Source organism: Oreochromis niloticus, linkage group LG7 (genome assembly GCF_001858045.2).
Source record: "Oreochromis niloticus isolate F11D_XX linkage group LG7, O_niloticus_UMD_NMBU, whole genome shotgun sequence".
Classification (NCBI taxonomy): Eukaryota; Metazoa; Chordata; class Actinopteri; order Cichliformes; family Cichlidae; genus Oreochromis; species Oreochromis niloticus.
In genome coordinates this window covers 32,254,716-32,272,058 of record NC_031972.2, presented here as the reverse complement: position 1 = coordinate 32,272,058, position 17,343 = coordinate 32,254,716, and the positions used below count along the sequence as shown (strand labels likewise).

The following is a 17,343-nucleotide window of genomic DNA, read 5'->3' as shown; positions in this document are numbered from 1 at the left end:
GGGTTTAAATCTCATTCATAGTGTGATCGTCAACATTTTCATCCTATGGATCTTTGCACACATGATCGTTATAAACCAAGAGAGCACATTTTGATAGACTAAGTGCAATAAAGTTTAAATATTACAGGATAACCACAAAATATCAAAAATCTAATACTGTACACTTAGAAGCTGTAAAGTGGTGGTATGTATTGCATACTTAAGTATACTGTACATCATGGGAACAAATACTGCTGAGAGTTTCTATACAATCACTGGCCACTTTATTAGGCCCATTTAGCATTACTGTGTTGGACCCACCGGTGATCTTTGATACAGGTATAGCCCACTGAGAGCTCACTTGTCATGGATCTTTCCATTTCTTATGAGAACTTTATAATCCAGTCAATCCTCTTAAAAGGAAACATAAGCCAATCAGAGCACAACATGTGACTTTAAAGCTTCACAAACATGTGAGGATAATTTAAAAGATTGGGGCTTGACATACTAGCCTCCTCTGTTCAACCCTTTACATGATTCTCAACTTAGTTGCATCATTAGCTATTAAAACTCGTGTCAATTATGGCGACATGATTACAGCTTAAAATTATAATTATCACTAGCACTCCTTGTACCTTGATAATGTGTAATTACAGTAATTTCTGATTACTTTCCCCTCATTAGCCTTCATTAACTCAGAAGTGACATCAGCTCTGATACTGGGGTTCCTGTGATGTCACAGAGCCTGCAGGAGTAAAGATTTCCAAGCTTAAGTATTAATATCCGTCAGTTCCTCCAGCCTCGCTCTGCTAGTTTCAGCTCCCTCTTTTCTTACCTGACAGCTGAATGAGCTCATGGTACACAATGATGTCCTGGGGGTCGTTCAGGTTGCTGGCCAGCGTAACCACGTCCGAGCCGGTGAACTTGTTTGCGCCGTAGATTGCTTCCTTTTCCCCATCAGTCCAGAAGACTCGATCCTGGACAAAGGGCAGAAGAAAAAACAAAAACAAAAAAGCTTTAACGCTGAACAAGTCTACTCATAAACATCACAGCCAATACAAAACATCCATAAATCACTGTCATCACACAAGTGCTTAAGTGCCATCACAGACTTTGCCGTCAGCTTTGTCTCATTACAAGAAAACTTGCTCCTAATTAAGATTTGGGCAGATTTGTAGACTGATGAAAACTTTGTTACAAAATTGCAGAATAAAGCCAGAGTTAGCGCTAAAGTATTAAGTAGCACAAGAAATGCATTTCCTTCAGGAAGCAATACATGACTTCTTTAAGTAGTAAGTCATAATTTGACTAAAGTCCTCCAACACCATTAAATTATCAGAAACAATTTCAGTGGCATAACATACCAACATTTATACAACTTAGAAACAATTACATGCCCTTTTGTTGTGATATTGTTTTATACCAATATAAAATAAGTTAATTCTACAATAATCTGTAAACTAAGTAGCTAAGTAGCACTAAGTAGCACGTGCAGTGCAGGTGTTCCTGCACTGCACGCTGCAAAGTTGCATCTAAATTTTCTGATGAAGCTGCCACGTGGCTTTTGATGCTTACGTTAAGCTCGTTCTTCATGTGTTAATTAAAAGCAAACTAAGGACGAGGACTTTTCATAAAGACTGAACGCGATTAAAGCCCTGAAAAGCTTTATGGACTCTAGATATCAGCAAAATTTAGCTTCAACATAAATGTTCCTGATGATATTAAATGGATGGATTTTTGTAAACTGTGCTGTTAGGAGAAATCTGATTGTTTTAGACCTCATGCCATCGTGTGAATAAATGTGCCATCTGTCTGAGTGAGAGCATGTTACATGAGTGGGTGTAGGTCGATTAGACAGCAAGAGCGCTACATGTAAATGACTGTGCTTCCAAAGGTTAGATGTGGAAGAAGTGGTCTGAATGCAACGAGGAACCCAGCTTTGGAAACAACCAATTCTGTTAGGATAGTGATGCAATTATGGCAAACACCATAATCTTACAATTAATGAACTTTGATGTTGAGCCTAGTCAAGCATGTGTTTTTGACCTCAAAGCAAATCTCACACAGGCAACCGCAGAGGACTTGTGCACTTGGAAAGCTGCACAGCGGACAACTAATGAACACCTCAATCATGTGCTGGCAACAGGGGACCATGTGAGAGACCCTCAGATTGCTGTCTTATGTCATTTATGTTTGCTAGAGTTTCGCACTTTTAGGAAGGCTACCCAGCTCTAATTGTAATATCAGTAACCCATGTAGGGCTAGGTTCACATCTATACTTTTATACAGAAAACCTGACACACACTCGATTTGAAAGGTAATATCTTGTAGTCGTTTTGCATGTTAAACACAAACAACATCCTCAAGTGTTTTGGGGGATACTAAAACATGTCAACACTGTACCTGCACACTGTAGTTCTATAAGATATGCAAGAAACCGATTTTAAAAAGCAGAATTTTGGTGACTGGGTTGATTGGGTTTTGTTGCACAAAATCCTTTATCATACTTGTACATGGTTTGAAGCTGTGAGCAGCTTTTCCTTTCCTGTGTTAGAGAGTTGCAACAAAAACAAAACATTAAGCACAGGAGATTTGTTTGATTTTTGTAATTTTACTTCTTGTAAAGAGAGCTGACCAGGATACCAGTTTGTTTTGGTAGGTTAAATGCCATCAAGGACAAGGCAACTGGCACCAAAGACACATTTAAAACATGCAAATAAACTCGTGTACACAGGCGATGAGGTCAGTGGCAAGTTTTCCCAGACAGATTTCTTAAATGCAGTTTGCAATAACTGATTGTGTCATGAAACCAATTTCCTGGATCAGAACTACATTTTAAAAAAAAGTGATGTTTATTATCCTCAGATATGTGATGTAAAGAGCTCTGATGGCCAACATACAGGTCAGACAGTTCAGAGAAAGCAAAAAAAAAAAAAAAAAAAAAAAAAAAAAAAAAAAAAAAAAAACCCCACACACATTCATCTTCCAGCTGTCTACATAAACTGACCCAGACTGGCTTAGAGAAAAGACAAATGCAGTACCTCGAAAACGGTGAGAGCAAAGGGGTGAGCGAGGTACTCTGAAGACTGGAGCACTTTATTCCTGTTGTCCCCGTTTAGGTCGACGCTACAGAGCATGTGCAGCTTTGAGTCGACCCAGTACAACCTGCCTTTGATCAGATCTGGGGTGAAAAGGAAAAAAGAAAAGAAAAAAGCAGAAATTAAATGGGAAGACTAAAGAAGGGAGAACAATGGCAATGAAAGTGAAAAGCAGACAAAAACAAGTGGAATGAGATGAAAGGGGGGGATTAAATTGCTGTACTGATGATTCTTTAACAGGATGAATCAACTGACTTTTAGTCTTAATGGTGCAAATGTCACAAAAGAAGGCCGCACTGCAGTTTGTTTACCCATTTCTTTCTGTGAAAGGTCACTGTCCAAGTCAATTTAAAACACTTCAAGCATTTTCTGTAATGATATTTTCAAGCTTTCCAGCACTTTGTAGTTATTGTAAGTAAATACTGAGATTATGCCATTTTACTAGAAACAATGTAACAAAACAATCAGATGAATGAAAACCTTTTAAAACACATTAACCTAGGAGTTCTGAAATTTTTGGAAACAATAAAATGAACATGCTGGACTCAGACTGGTTTGTATAGGCACATATTTTAAACAGTATTTCACCAGAAAGCCAGACTAACAACCTACGAGCATCCACAGCTGCTACAGCGACATAACCATCACTTCATTTCACAACAAAGGCAGCAAAAAACAAAACAAAAAACAAACGACTACCCTATTGACTAGTATTACTATGGTATCACCAACTCTGTTAAACTGAATACATCATGACTTCAGCTTATTTAATGTAAAATTCACTAACTACAGCCCCCCTCTTATGTTGTTACCTGGTAAAAAGACTCATCTTAGAGACTGCACAATTGGTTACTCAGAGTTTAGCTTACAAACAAACCATGATTAAAAAAAAAAAAGTAAAATTTTCTGCAACTTATTTCTTTAAAGGGTGAACTATTCAAATACCAAGTGATTTATAGTCAAAGTATTAAAATCACAGGCAGCTTTAAGCGCTTGTGCTGAAATTCTCGCAGTGACATCACTAAAATTTAAGACCAATCCAGACTGAATTTAAGATTTTTTAAAATGACCTGTAGACACCCCAGACTTAAAGAAAAACGTGCAGTGACTTGCTGGTTTGTTCCTACCCAGTGTGATTCCATTAGGCCACTGGATGTCTGTCGCCACCAGAACCTGTCTGTCCACTCCGTTCATACCAGATTTCTCTATCTTGGCTGGCTCTCCCCAGTCAGACCAGTACAGAAACCTGCAGGACCGACACAATCATGAGTAAAAGCGGACCATCAGCGGGAAATTAGAAGGGTTTCATCCAACACCAAAATGAGCCGTCCACTCACCCAGACAGCGGATCCACAGCAATATCGGCCGGTTCTTTGAGGCCCCTGTTGAACAGAACTTTCTGCTTGGTACCATTGAAACTGGCCACAGAGATGGTTTTGGTTCCGAGATCAGACCAGTACAAGTTCTTGTAGATCCAGTCCACAGCGATTCCCACTGGAGTCTGCACGTTGTCAATCACTTTCTTATGGGTGCCAACGTCCACACGCTTGTCCAGAAGAGTGCTGAGTGGAGAAGAGTTCAGCATCAGACACAGACGGATACAGAAATTATCCATTTACAGTTTTTCAAAAGCTGCTAGGACTCCCAGTATATTATCCTTTCAGTCTGAGACCTCTATATCACATAAAATTCAAAACTATTGCAAGCAGCCCAGTCAAATAGAACCTTTCATTCTACACATTTAGATTTTTTTGATGAAAATATCAAGCAGCTGAATTGCAACACAGCTACGAGGGGAAAACTTACTGCTTTAACAGACCAGAGGAAAAAATTTAAGTTTACCTTACAAATAAAATCCATTTACTCTGTGAAGTTACAACTACATTGTGCTCCACTGTCAATGCCTCCCATAGTCCTACAACAATACTCTATTGCCCGTTTGCCTGCGTCATTCCCTCTAATCACCTACTACCTACCTGTAGATCGCCTTCTGGCCCAGGTCAGCCCAGAAAATGGTCTGCTGGTCAAAGTCTGCATCCAGAGCCACTGCGTTTCTCTGTTGCTCCACAATCTGAGTGTACTCCTTCCTCTCCAGGCCCAGACGACGGATATCACGGCGGTTGGTGAAGATCAGGCAGGGCTCCTTACCTGAGGACAGGAAAGAGGTTATTGAATGAGGTGACCGCAGCCCTTGATCCCTGGTAGAACCAGTTAATCTTATTTTTAAAAAAAAATTTAAAAATTCACCTTTCCAAGGTGTTTTATGCCTTCTATTTATTTAGGACAAATTATTGGTCACAGTTCTTAAAACCATTGTAACAATTGGGATTATTGTGTGTTTAAAGTGAGGAGAGCTTGTTTTCACTCACCGTTTTCTATTCATCAGTAAAATAGTGGAAGGGAAGTCAACAAGCTGCACAATTAAGCTTTTTTTTACTGTAGAAACACGTGATAAGACCTACAACAGATGACATAACCACCTGCAGCCAGATAACGCCAGACCCTGTGTTGTCAAATGTATTAGGCTGAGTACATCTCAGGTTGTACACAACTCCTTGCTCCCCCCAAAAAAATGACTTGCAAATGAAAACCTGACATTGTTCAGCCGTGTTATTGTTGTGATCCTAAGCCTGCTTTGAAAATATACACCTTAAAAATCAATTCACCACCCAGCTCTAGTGCCAACCCATCATTTTCCCCATTATTCCACAGAATTGTCATTCTGCTGGATTTTTTCCATAGCTGAAAGCTGCATTAAAATCACTGTGCTTACAGTTAATTAGCTTCACCCATTTAATACTAATGCAATCCAACAACAGCCCTGTGATAAAACGCTGCCTTCCACTCTGAAAGCCTTTCAGAAAAGAGAAACAGACCATTTTAACTTGTGGACCTTAACATGCTGTAAACGTCCCTCCTACTGACATTAAAACAAGTGGGTTTTTATAAGCGAACAAGCCTAAATGTTTAATACTGATTTGACATACAAAGGCACCATCATTACTTTGCATCTGCAAATTATGGACCATTTTGAGTCAATGACGTGAACCTGCTGCGCTTCAGAGTGAGAGCCCACGATATAATGGTTGAACTCACTTAGTTCTTTTGGACTGCAATCTATATATATATTACTGTTGGCAATAAAGGAGCCGGAGAATCTGAGTGAACTCCCCCCAAGAACAAAAAGATCTGTGGGTGTGTTTCCAGGACTCTTACTTCGATGTTTCTGAAGCAGTTAGTCAACTAAAAGCTCAAAGCTGCCTGTTACAAGCGATGACAAACCAAATGCAGTGCCTACAATTCTCCCACACAGACTAACACCTTCAGACACTGAGTGCGAATCACTAGATGTTTTTCTGTCTGGCAGCAAATCATACGCACACCAAAGGTCATGACCCTGATCAGACAGGAAGCTGCCAGTTCAGTCACATCAGCAATCTGTAAGGGTTCAGTGACATCCAAAACCACTGCAGCTCAGACACACTGGATGCAGCTGTTTGTGAAAAGTAGGTGTAAGTACTGGGTCTGTACTGGACAGACGTCTCCACTTATGAACAGTTACACATGTGAGCATCAAAGTGACTTTCCCCAGTACATGAATATATCCTGAAATGTCTTTTCTGCAATGATGATGATACTTCACCACAATCTTTCAAAAGAGCCCAAGGTTGCATTGCTCAGGACTATTCCTGCAGGATCTGAGGGGTCAGCTCAGACTATTACTACTTCTTAATCAGGAGATGAGACCTATTTTCACAATACTTAACAAGACACCAAATTTGTTTCGCTCGAGGGGTGCAAAACACTATTATCCAGAGATCGGGACCCAGACAGTAGCAGAACCAACAATACAGACTAAAATATGATCAAAATGTTGAGGTGAAATTAATTTTTTTAATAAGCTCTCCCAGCTGCTGACTCACCAACAGCCTTGCAGACGCCGGTGGTCGGATCCATCTGGTAGCCGTTGTGGCATTCACACTTGTACCCTCCCTTCAGGTTGATGCAGATCTGACTGCAAATTCCGGGGTTCATGCACTCATCGATATCTGCAGAAGAGGAGCAGAAAGGGGAATCATGAGGGGTGTGTGAAGAAAGAACAGCTGGTGTGTGGCATGTTTAATCTATCAAATCTGCTAAATGCCTCAGTTTGAATAATCAAATCTTTCTATGGGAGCTCAACAGCTGTATAGTCCGTGTTTATTGATGAAAATTCATCTTGCTTTTCAAAAATAAAATGTTCCTGGGATTCCTACTGCATGAGATTGTAAAGTGATTTGAGCCACGAATACACAAAACGCAAATTAAAACTAGCTTTAATTGCCGCTGATGTTTTGCCAGAACACTCGACGAGCTGCTCCCATCAGAATTAGATGTAAATTTATCAAACGTTTTCCAGAGTTTAGTGATCATTCTACATCCTGGAGTAGATTAAACGCCTCTGTGGGACCAGTGGGGTTCATGCAGATGGGATTATACACGTTTACCAAATATCCAAAGCAGCGTTTGAGGCCAAGATTGGCTCAATAACAGAACTGTGACGGATCAGTGCCTCCTAAACGTAACCAAGAGGATTTCTGCTTTTAGGAAAACAGATTACAACACGCCCAATCACATTACACGCCAAACCCTTCAGAGGCCAGAAGTGCACAACACCACCAGCCCACTGTGTCTGACCCACCCCTGTGATTAGATATTTGAGGGCAAGCATAATGAAATTTTCCTGAAGCCTTCAAGTTTTCAGATTATTGAAGTTGTTTGGTTTTTGGAAGGATGCCTATACTTGTGTATATTCAGACAGGGTCTTACACTTCTGAACCCTTTTAGAAATAACAATTCATCCCGTGTTGAGTAATAGTTTCCCCAACGCCAAATACTGCAGTGTTGTCAAAACTGATTTAAAATTTTATCTTTCAGCATTTTTCACCAAGCTGTGTAATGCAGAGATCGCATACCTCCGCAGGTCTTGTGGTCTATAAGCTGGAGCCCAGGCGTGCAGTCACACTCGTAGCCAATCACCATGTCTTTGCAGATGTGTGAGCAGCCACCGTTGTTCAGGAGACACTCATTAAAATCTGGAACACAGGAAACAGCTCTGTGGTTACTTGTGTGTCCAATTAGATCTAAAAAGGTTAAGATAAGGTGGTTTGGGAGAAGTCTGAGTCGAAGCTAAGCAAGGATTGTATTCACTGAAAGATGTCTTCAAACCACAAGAGGTTTGAAGATTATGATGAATTGGCATTTGTTAGTAGACTCCGAGGGTGGAACACGATATGGAAAAGCCCCATGACTTTCAAGAAAAATAAAATTTAAAACCAAAGAGGCTAAAACGTGCATCAGTAGTTCATCAGTAACCTGTGTGGATGTGAAGCAATGTACTGTGTAAGGTAGCCAGAAGATAAGCGACCAATGGAAAAATCAGTGATGATGAGCGACTGTTCAGCCATTCAAATTTTTTAATATTTTGCTTCCAAGGAGAGACACTAGTTATTGCCTTTTAAAGCCTTTAAAATGCCTTGTAAAGGTTCTTTGGACAGCACCTGCTTTTTTACTCATTTATCAGAGGAATGTTTGTTAAGACACTTATGTAGTGTTAACTAAAAGGCACAAACCAGTGTTGCGTTAAGGCCTTTGGAGCACCACAGTGCCATAATGTAAACAGGTGTGGCCTAATTGCTTTCAAATCTGCTTTAAAAAAAAAAAAAACCCCTGCAATTTCAACCTCTTGTATTAAAGGAATCTGGCTTTCTGATGTCCTCATCTTGTTCTTTATACATCAAGCGTGTGTATGAAAGAAACAGGCAGCAACAAGAACCAACAACTGCTGGCCTTGTCAGGATTAACCTCCTTTAACATGCACTTGGCTGACCATCATTTACATCAGCAAAAAGTTTGTAATTAGTGCGCTTATTGAAATCTTAAAAAGCACAACTGTTATGAGAATAAACCAAACAGCAGGGAGAGACTGACCTCCCAGAACCCTGCAATCACAACAGTAAGCACATGTGCATCTTCTGGGTGGTCAGAGCAAATCTCTAAGTATCGAAAAACCTCCCGAGGCTGAAATAGGAGAAAAATGAACCAAATGCATGACAAACCGAAGAAAATCCCTCAGCATGGCATCAGCTTAAAAGTTGGCGTAAACTTCAGTTCACGGTGCTTTAGTTTGTCCGCAGGCAGAGAGCGTCAGTACAGAGATGGCTGATGTTTACCATCATTAAGCATATACAGTGTGATTTATTAAGGTGTAAGGCTTAATGAGCCACAGGCGAACATCCTTTCATGTGCTCAAGCTACAGCTGTTATTCATTTCTAAGGGGGGGTTAGGATGTCAGATCAAGTTTTTTTAAAACCCAACATTGCTTTTCATTTCCAATTCAGCACTCTGAACACTTGTTTGGCCACCAAGAATAAATTATGTACCCAATATGCATTTTGACAATATACACAAGTTCTGTACAATAATCTGTAACATTCTTACATAAATGGTCATGAATTGTCATGCAAATTTGTGAAGGTTTCTTCATGAGTGATTGTGGATTTTATTATTTGCAGATCTTTTCATCTGTTTGAGCTGCAGCCGAATTCATACATTTAGTATTCTGATTGTGGAAAGCCTGATAGTCACTTTTGGTTGAGTTGTTTGATCCATGAAAGAGAATTATTTAGACCTGAACTGTAGGACGCATGAAAGATTCATGGACTGATTTACGTAAAAATCCACATATTATCAGCATAAATCCATGTGTAGCACAGAGGAAGGAATGTCATTGCCTGAAATAAACTCTCCCGGATACTTTGAGGCCCACGGGAAAAGACATCTGAACTCACTGAAAAGTAAATCATCTCCTGAACACGTTTCATCTTTTCATTGCAGTGAATGTCAAAATCAGCTTTCTGGAAACTCCAGTTTAGACGTTTGACTGCTTTACATCACTGACGTTTGGAAGTCTCAACTGGGAAAATATCAGAAGACGTTTACAAGCAGTGACATTCTCACATTATACAAGACTCTGGGATGACTGCATCTGAAATTAACAGCATTGTTTAGATTTGCAGATTATCAGGAAAATATGATAACAAGGAGAAAACGCAAACATTTTTATTTTGGTCATGTGGTGTGCCACTGATGGGAAGACTTGAGGAACTTGATGCTTTGACCACTAAAAGTCACTGCTGCCCAGACCACACTGAGATGTTCACGCTGTTCTGAGCTTGCAGCTCACTGATGTGGGAGAAATATGGGGGGCATTTTTTTTTTTTTTTTTAAACTGGTCTGTGGAGAAAAGGAGCAAGTCTGTGACCTAATGGGGACATGACCCAGACCTTGAAAAATCAGTAATGGATGAATCCCATTAAATTTTTAAAGTTAAATTTTATAATTAAAAAAAGAAAAATGAACACTTACTGCATTCCTTGATCGGTTCATCGCTCCAGTCAGGACAGTCTCTGACCTTGTTGCACACTTTGCTCATCTCTATGCACTCCCCACTGCGACACTTGAACTTCTCTGGACCATTACACTGAGTCACTGCAGGGAGGAGGAGGAAGAAGAACAACCACCTTCAACATTTGGATGTTAGGGTCAAAATTAAAACATGAAAGCAGGGAGTTCAGGCCATTTGTTGTTGTGTGATGATGTAGAGGATATTGTCTGGGCACACTCTGGGCTCCTTAGTACCAACTGAGCATCGTTTAAACGTCACAGGCTGCGTGTGTATCGCTACTCCATCCCTTTATGTCTGCAATGAACTCATTGGATGGCTGCTTCCAGCAGGACAATGAACCATGTGTCAAAGCTCAAACTGGTTTTTGAACATGAAAATTTGTGACACTGGAGACTATTTGAGTACAGTGAACTCAAACGGCCTCTAGCGTCAGACCTCAAACCAGAAGAGAACCTTTGGGATGTGGTGAAGTAAAAGACTTCAACTATACGATTAAATATTAAAGGCAGTTCTAAAGGCAAAAGGAGGTCCATACAACTATGGAAGGATTACTTAGTAAACTGCTTCGGGGCTTATTGTAGGTCCTCAGTATATCCTGTGTGAAACTTAGCTCCTCTCCCTTTAATCCAACTTTCTTCTCATTAGCTGCCTCTAAAAAGCCTGGAAAAGCACATGTGGGCGGAGCTTCTAAGCTCAAAGCCAAAGGTGTGTGCCTGACCCAGGCTACGTCCACGGGTATTTTTGAAAACGGAGATTTTCCGTTTTCGTTTTAAAAATTAATCCCGTCCACACGTAAACGCAGAAATGAAGGAAACGCTGCTAGGAACATGCCAAAACAACAGGTGGCGATATATTCCTAATCGTGTAGAAATGTTGGCCAATCAGAAGTCTAGAAGCCTCGGTAGGAAATGGTAAACAAAGATGGGGCATAGAAGCAGAACCGAGTCCTATGTGTGGAGGGACAGTAACTGTGTATATGTAAGCATTTAAACACTGCAGAGTGTAAAATTAACAGTATTGTAGAAATTCATTTCACCGAAACAATAACGTGGTGCACAGTGTGATGTTAAAGAAGGCGCACACCTTTGACGCTGCGTTTTCTCCGTTTTTCTCGTCCACACGTAAATGCAAAAACTGAGTTTTCAAAAATATCCACCCTGGCAGGTGTTTTTAGAAATCTCCGTTTTCAGTCACTGAAAACGCCGTTTACGTGTGGACGACAGGTGCAAACGCATAGAAAAAAAAAAAATCTGCATCTTCAAAAATACCCGGGTACGTGTGGACGTAGCCCCATTTTACAGGACACACACACTATATTCACCAACCTCATGGTTTAAAACTAGACTTGTTTAAAATAAGCATTCAGCGCTGTAGCAGTATACACAGGACAGAAGGTGGCCTTGAACAATGCCTTTAAAAAACTGAAGTTGCTTAATATTCATCAATTTTTCCAGCTGTCAGAATAGATATTACAAAACAAATGTAATCACTTAAGTTTCTAAAACTACACTGAAGCAAAATCAAACTCAAGGAAACAAGATAATTGGGTGTTTGTTTTCCCACCAAATATACATCTTCTAGATTAGGACACAAAAATGAAACTGCCACAAACCTGGAGAGTGACAGCTTTCCTTTGAAGAAACAAGGAACCACTGAGGTTGACTATTCAAAAAAACAAAAACAAAAAACCACACCCTAAAAAATGTCAACATTTGCATGCCCAGCAGCTTTAAAAACAAACACTGTTGGTACCTCAGGAGAGCCTCGAGTAAGATGTAAAAATGGAAACTTGCATGTTGGAGAAGAACCCCCCCCTCCCCCTCCAAAAAACCCCACAACATCCTGATAATGCACTCAGGTGACGAGTTTGTGAACATTCACACCAAGACACAGCACTTACTGTTTCTACAGTTTGCCTCGTCTGATCCATCTGCACAGTCTCTGAGGCCATTACACTGTCTGCTGCCCAGGATGCAGTTCCCATCGTCACATTTGAACTGATCCGACCCACAGGTGCGAACAGCTGCCAAGGACACAAACATGAGTTACACATGTGCTGACATGGACTGCTCATTAAACACTTAACCGACTGACAGCAAATTGATCAGACAAATATTTGTGAATATTCAGTGAACCATTTAAAATCCATTCATCAGTGCAGAATAACTAAAACACCCAAGTTTGTTTGAGCTCAGCCAATTTGTGATAGCTGTTCACTCAAAGATGAGTGAAAAGAAAAACCTCACTAGATAATGTTTGTATTCATTAGCACCATATTAAAACTACCAGCCATGAAAGCTCTTGGAAGTAAAAAGAAAAAAACAAAACAAACAAGCCAATTAAAAATGTGCAGATGACTGACATCTTGTTTGGTTTTTTTACTGAATCCTAATCACAGCATGGATTAAAGTGGAGAGCATCGGACTGATAGGCAACAAAGAGATTATCAGGTAATTAATGAAAGGAACGTAGGAGTGTAGCACCCATAGCTGGAGGGTTTGTTTTATTAAACCACTTAACACTGAAATAATTTAAGCCAGTTTATAACAAACATTTTCCTTTGATACAGACCAAATGAAACAAGTGAAAGCCAAGCTTTCTACAGGGGCAATACTGCTATTCTGTTCTGTAGAAATTGATACTCAGCACTTTTGTTAGAACAGCTGTTTGATGCTATATCCAAGTGTGCATCTGCTTTCTGCCATTTGTCTGCGTTTGGCTAACAGGGGGCAGCGATCTAAGCAGAGATGCCCAGACCTCCCCTCAGAGGACTACAAAGGCATTCCCAAGCCAGCCGAGGGACACTCTCCAATGCGTCCTGGGTCTGCCTCAGGGCCGTTTCCCCTGTAAGACATGCCCAAAGCTACTCAACTAGGAGGTATCCAGAAGGCATCCTAGTAAGATGTCAAGCACCTGAACTGCCTCCTTTCAATGTGGAGGAGTAGTTGCTCTACGCCAAGTGCCGCCAAAATGGTGGGTGATAATCATTGTGTGACCATTTCACTTTATACGCGAACAGAAGCTCCACCTACTGGCTGTTGGGAAAGGCTACCCATCAGAACAACGCTGGATCAAATGGAGTTGGAAAGGAGCCCAAACTGCTTGTTTCAGATAGAGGATAAACTACAGCTTACTGTCCAGTATCAGCTAAAGACTATTTGGGATTGTGAATCACGCAAAGCTTGTGTGCACATACGACAGTTTGCTTCGTCACTGCCGTCCTTGCAGTCGGAGTCTCCGTCACACCTCCACTTCTTGTGAATGCACTCTCCTGAGCGACACTGCATCTCGCTGGGCGAGCACTTGGCCGGGGGTGTTGGGTGTCGACCACAGTGGGATGGAGACTCATCTGATTGGTCCTGTTAGGACACAAGAGGTGACTTTTAGGGCACCGCAAGAGCGGATACTCATTTACTTTACAGAGAAACTAACACCATTTAACCAATCAGGAGGTCCTGTAATATGATCATGTCAAAGTGTTTTGCATTGTTTGTTTCAGAAAATTTTCAGCTTGCAAAATTTTCTGTGTGCCGTTTACTTGCCTCTTCTAGCAATTTCCTGGAAGGGAGCCTGCCATATCAAGTAAAAGTATGTACCAGTTAAAATGGAAAACAGGTTTGTTTTATAACAAGGTGTTTGACCTTGTGACCATCAGATTAAAGACTGCCAGCAGGAGCAAAAACCAAACATGTACAGTCTAAAAAGGCCAATTTTTTGTCTTCTTGGTCAGTGGTAGTTCTCAAAAATACACTACACAATTTAAAAGACTTAAAAAAAAAAATTAAAAAAAAATCCTGAATTCAAATTGCTTCTATTTGATGTGGTCTTTGGAAGGGTTTGGAAGACTTGTCTGTTGAATAGTGTTGAGTTTACAGTTAAGCACAGCCATGCCATGAGAATAAAAGCACTTCAAATTTTATTTGAAACGAGTGCCTTGGAGTTCTTTGATTTAGCATATATAATTTAGTTTTACACTTTCCATCTGCAGCTTTCATTAAGATTTGAAGCTTTCAAATTAATCCCCTGGAAATGCAGAGTGCTGACCAAAATTACATGCAAATTATATAAAGAACTAAATTGAATGCTTCTAGCTTTTTAAATGTGCAACTCTGCAGTACTTTTACATAATTTAAAGGTCTGAGGTGTTGGTTGAACAAAGCATCATTGTAGTGGTGTCAAGCTCAGCTCTGGGACCATCTTTTGGACTTTTGAAAGCTACAGAGCCCACCTGTGGGAACCATTCATCCTTTTAGTCGGGCAAAAAAAAAAAAAAAAAAAAAATTCAGGTTTTTGGGGACTTGAGACTGCTTGTCAGAAAAAAAAAAAAAGTTAAGCTAACAGATTCACAGCTGTTATGCCACCTTTTCAATTAACCACAGCATCACCAGTTGCCTGACAGAAACTCCCAATTTGCACAGCAGTACAGCAACATTAAGTCCCTCCAGCTGATCCAAGCAGACAGAAAAGATTTGCCAAGCCAGGTGTAACAACACTGTTTGCCACACATGAGCAACTGATGTTGACTTTTTTCTTCTTTTTTTTTTTTAAAAAATAATGCCGACTGACAAAGCCTCCATAAAGTAATTTCACGGAGGCATCCTGGAGTATCAACAGCTGTGGATGGAGCTGAGGGGGAAGGTTTCTTTACATTATTCCAGTAGACAGGAAAAATCTGAAGGCACAGACTGCCTCCCATCACCATTCATAAATACAACAGGTCTGAACTCTTTAACTAGAGTTAACTCTAGTTAATTTTGCAGAGAAGCAACATCGAGTGCATAATCCTCAAGTTTTATTGTTGGCAAACTCCCGACAACAAAATTGTGAATGTATGACTTACAGTAAACCTGGCAGGGAGAGCTGATGGCTCAGACTCAGTTCACCAGGCAAGCCGACTGGCCAGCCTGAAATTGATGTTTAAGTCACTGTATCTGAAGTATCTGTATCTGAGACACAATGTCTGACGAAAAAGCCAAGGAGTCCTTTATTAAACCAGCTGTGAAACAAGTTAAAACAAGCACATCTGGTATGTAATACTTTAATACAAACTTATTTTCTAGGGTCTGGCTTCAGTGTATGAGATAAACTTTTGTCAAGCTGCATGTTAAAGGCCATTCGTGGATTTTATCATTCTAATGAGACATGTTAAAACTTTAAACCCAGGCTTTGCACCATCAGCCACTGAAGGACAGAGCCCAGACACATCACGGTTCCTCTCACACAGATTTACATATGATCTGGAGGTGGAGGGGGCATACAGGTCACAGATGACATAGCCAGAAGCATTTAGCACTTAGATCTCCGATGATTAGCTCATTAATTAGAATTAATCTCTGCCAAACAGACCAGAACAGGATCAAGAGAAGCAGCAGGAAGGAGTTTCTCACACTTTCATCATCTCAAAGTCACCGACTCACATGGGAGCAGATTAATGGAGTGTGAGAACGCATGTGTCTGCTGCTCCGTAATATTGACGCAGGGCAGGTGGGGTGTGAGGAGCAGAGAGGGAACAATAACGACATTCCCACTGAACACAGCCCTTTAAATATTTGTGGGTGTGAGCGTTTGTGTCCGGTGATAAACACAGCCAATTAATGGGTACACAGCATATCGTTGACTCAGTAGAACTTGTTCTGCAGTGTGTGAAAATATTTGTGCGTGTGTAAGAGGCAGGTCAGTGACTGCTGGATGGTACGTGAAAATTAAGCTTGCAAAACTGGTGTGCATAGATGTGCGCGCCTAGGGATGTCATACTGCTTTCATTACAGTGAGGCTACACCCATTCAGGAAATGAGTGAACCTGCATAACATTTCCCGCATGCATTTTAAGTAACTAATTTCCATTCACTTATGTGAACTACTGCAGATGCATAAGGCTCAACAAAAACACCTGAAGACAAAGTGAAGATGCAAAGCCAGAGTCAGGAAACCCGAGTTCTAACTCTACATGTCTCCGTCACAGATTTTGCCTATTCAATGTAGGATCTTAAAAGTTTTAGTGTTATAAAAGAAAAGACTGATTTAGAAGAGACCAGATTGTATTCATGTACAAGAATGAGTTTCCTCATAAAAAGGAAAAAGTGAGCTTAAGCTTTTATTCATCAAGTGAAGCACATCAGTATTTTAGGGGTAGACTAATAAAGTTTGAGTTAACTATGCATATAAAGGGTCTCAAGTATTACAAGAGCAGAAAATGATTTAATACCTCTTCATGAATACGTATTGTAAGTATTAGTTAATAACTACTATGGTGGGGGTGTTAAATATCAGACCATTGACAGATTTGAGGCACACTGCCAAATTAAGACAGTCTAATCCTACTGCAACCCTGACAAAGGTTCTTTTTTAATATCTTGATGTAAAATGACTTGTCATGTCCATCCATTTCATGGAGTTTGGCATTATTCAGCGCCTCCTCCGAGTCAGATTTCAGTTCCGGCATTCAGTATTCTCTAGCCAAGTCAAAATGGTCCTCTAGAATAAAGTGCAAGATCAGATTTGTGTCATCTGACATGTGGCAGATGCATCTCCCCTCCAGCTTGTGTGTGGGTGTGTATAATGCTGACACAGGAGGAGCCCTGTGACCAGTTAACTCAGCGAGTTTGCAGTTTCTGGATTGGTGCACTCGTTGTCTGCAGCCGACATCCCCCTCATCCCTCTCCTCTACTGCTCCCACTGAAGAGCCAGCATTCATTTCTCCGTTTTGTCCATACAACCGTTTTAAAGACAGACGTTAAAACTGTGACATCGCCCACTGGGTTTCAACTCCACATTTTGGCGCTACATCTGTAGCATTTTGGTTGCTGTCATGGTAGTTT

The 17,343-nt window shown here is 40.5% G+C and overlaps 1 protein-coding gene across 2 annotated transcripts in view; it reads right to left on the bottom strand.

Moving 5' to 3' along the window:
• vldlr (very low density lipoprotein receptor) overlaps positions 1-17,343 on the bottom strand; it is a 63,527-nt gene that overhangs the window by 13,398 nt on the left and 32,786 nt on the right. For both annotated transcript variants that reach the window (XM_005470472.4, XM_019361316.2), the window contains exons 6-15: positions 13,722-13,884; positions 12,426-12,548; positions 10,486-10,608; positions 8,033-8,152; positions 7,001-7,126; positions 5,054-5,225; positions 4,415-4,639; positions 4,205-4,323; positions 3,021-3,160; positions 815-956 (exon numbers count right to left, since the gene is read on the bottom strand). In XM_005470472.4, the coding sequence (XP_005470529.1) occupies positions 815-956; positions 3,021-3,160; positions 4,205-4,323; positions 4,415-4,639; positions 5,054-5,225; positions 7,001-7,126; positions 8,033-8,152; positions 10,486-10,608; positions 12,426-12,548; positions 13,722-13,884 (1,453 nt within the window). The remainder of the gene's footprint in view (positions 1-814; positions 957-3,020; positions 3,161-4,204; positions 4,324-4,414; positions 4,640-5,053; positions 5,226-7,000; positions 7,127-8,032; positions 8,153-10,485; positions 10,609-12,425; positions 12,549-13,721; positions 13,885-17,343) is intronic.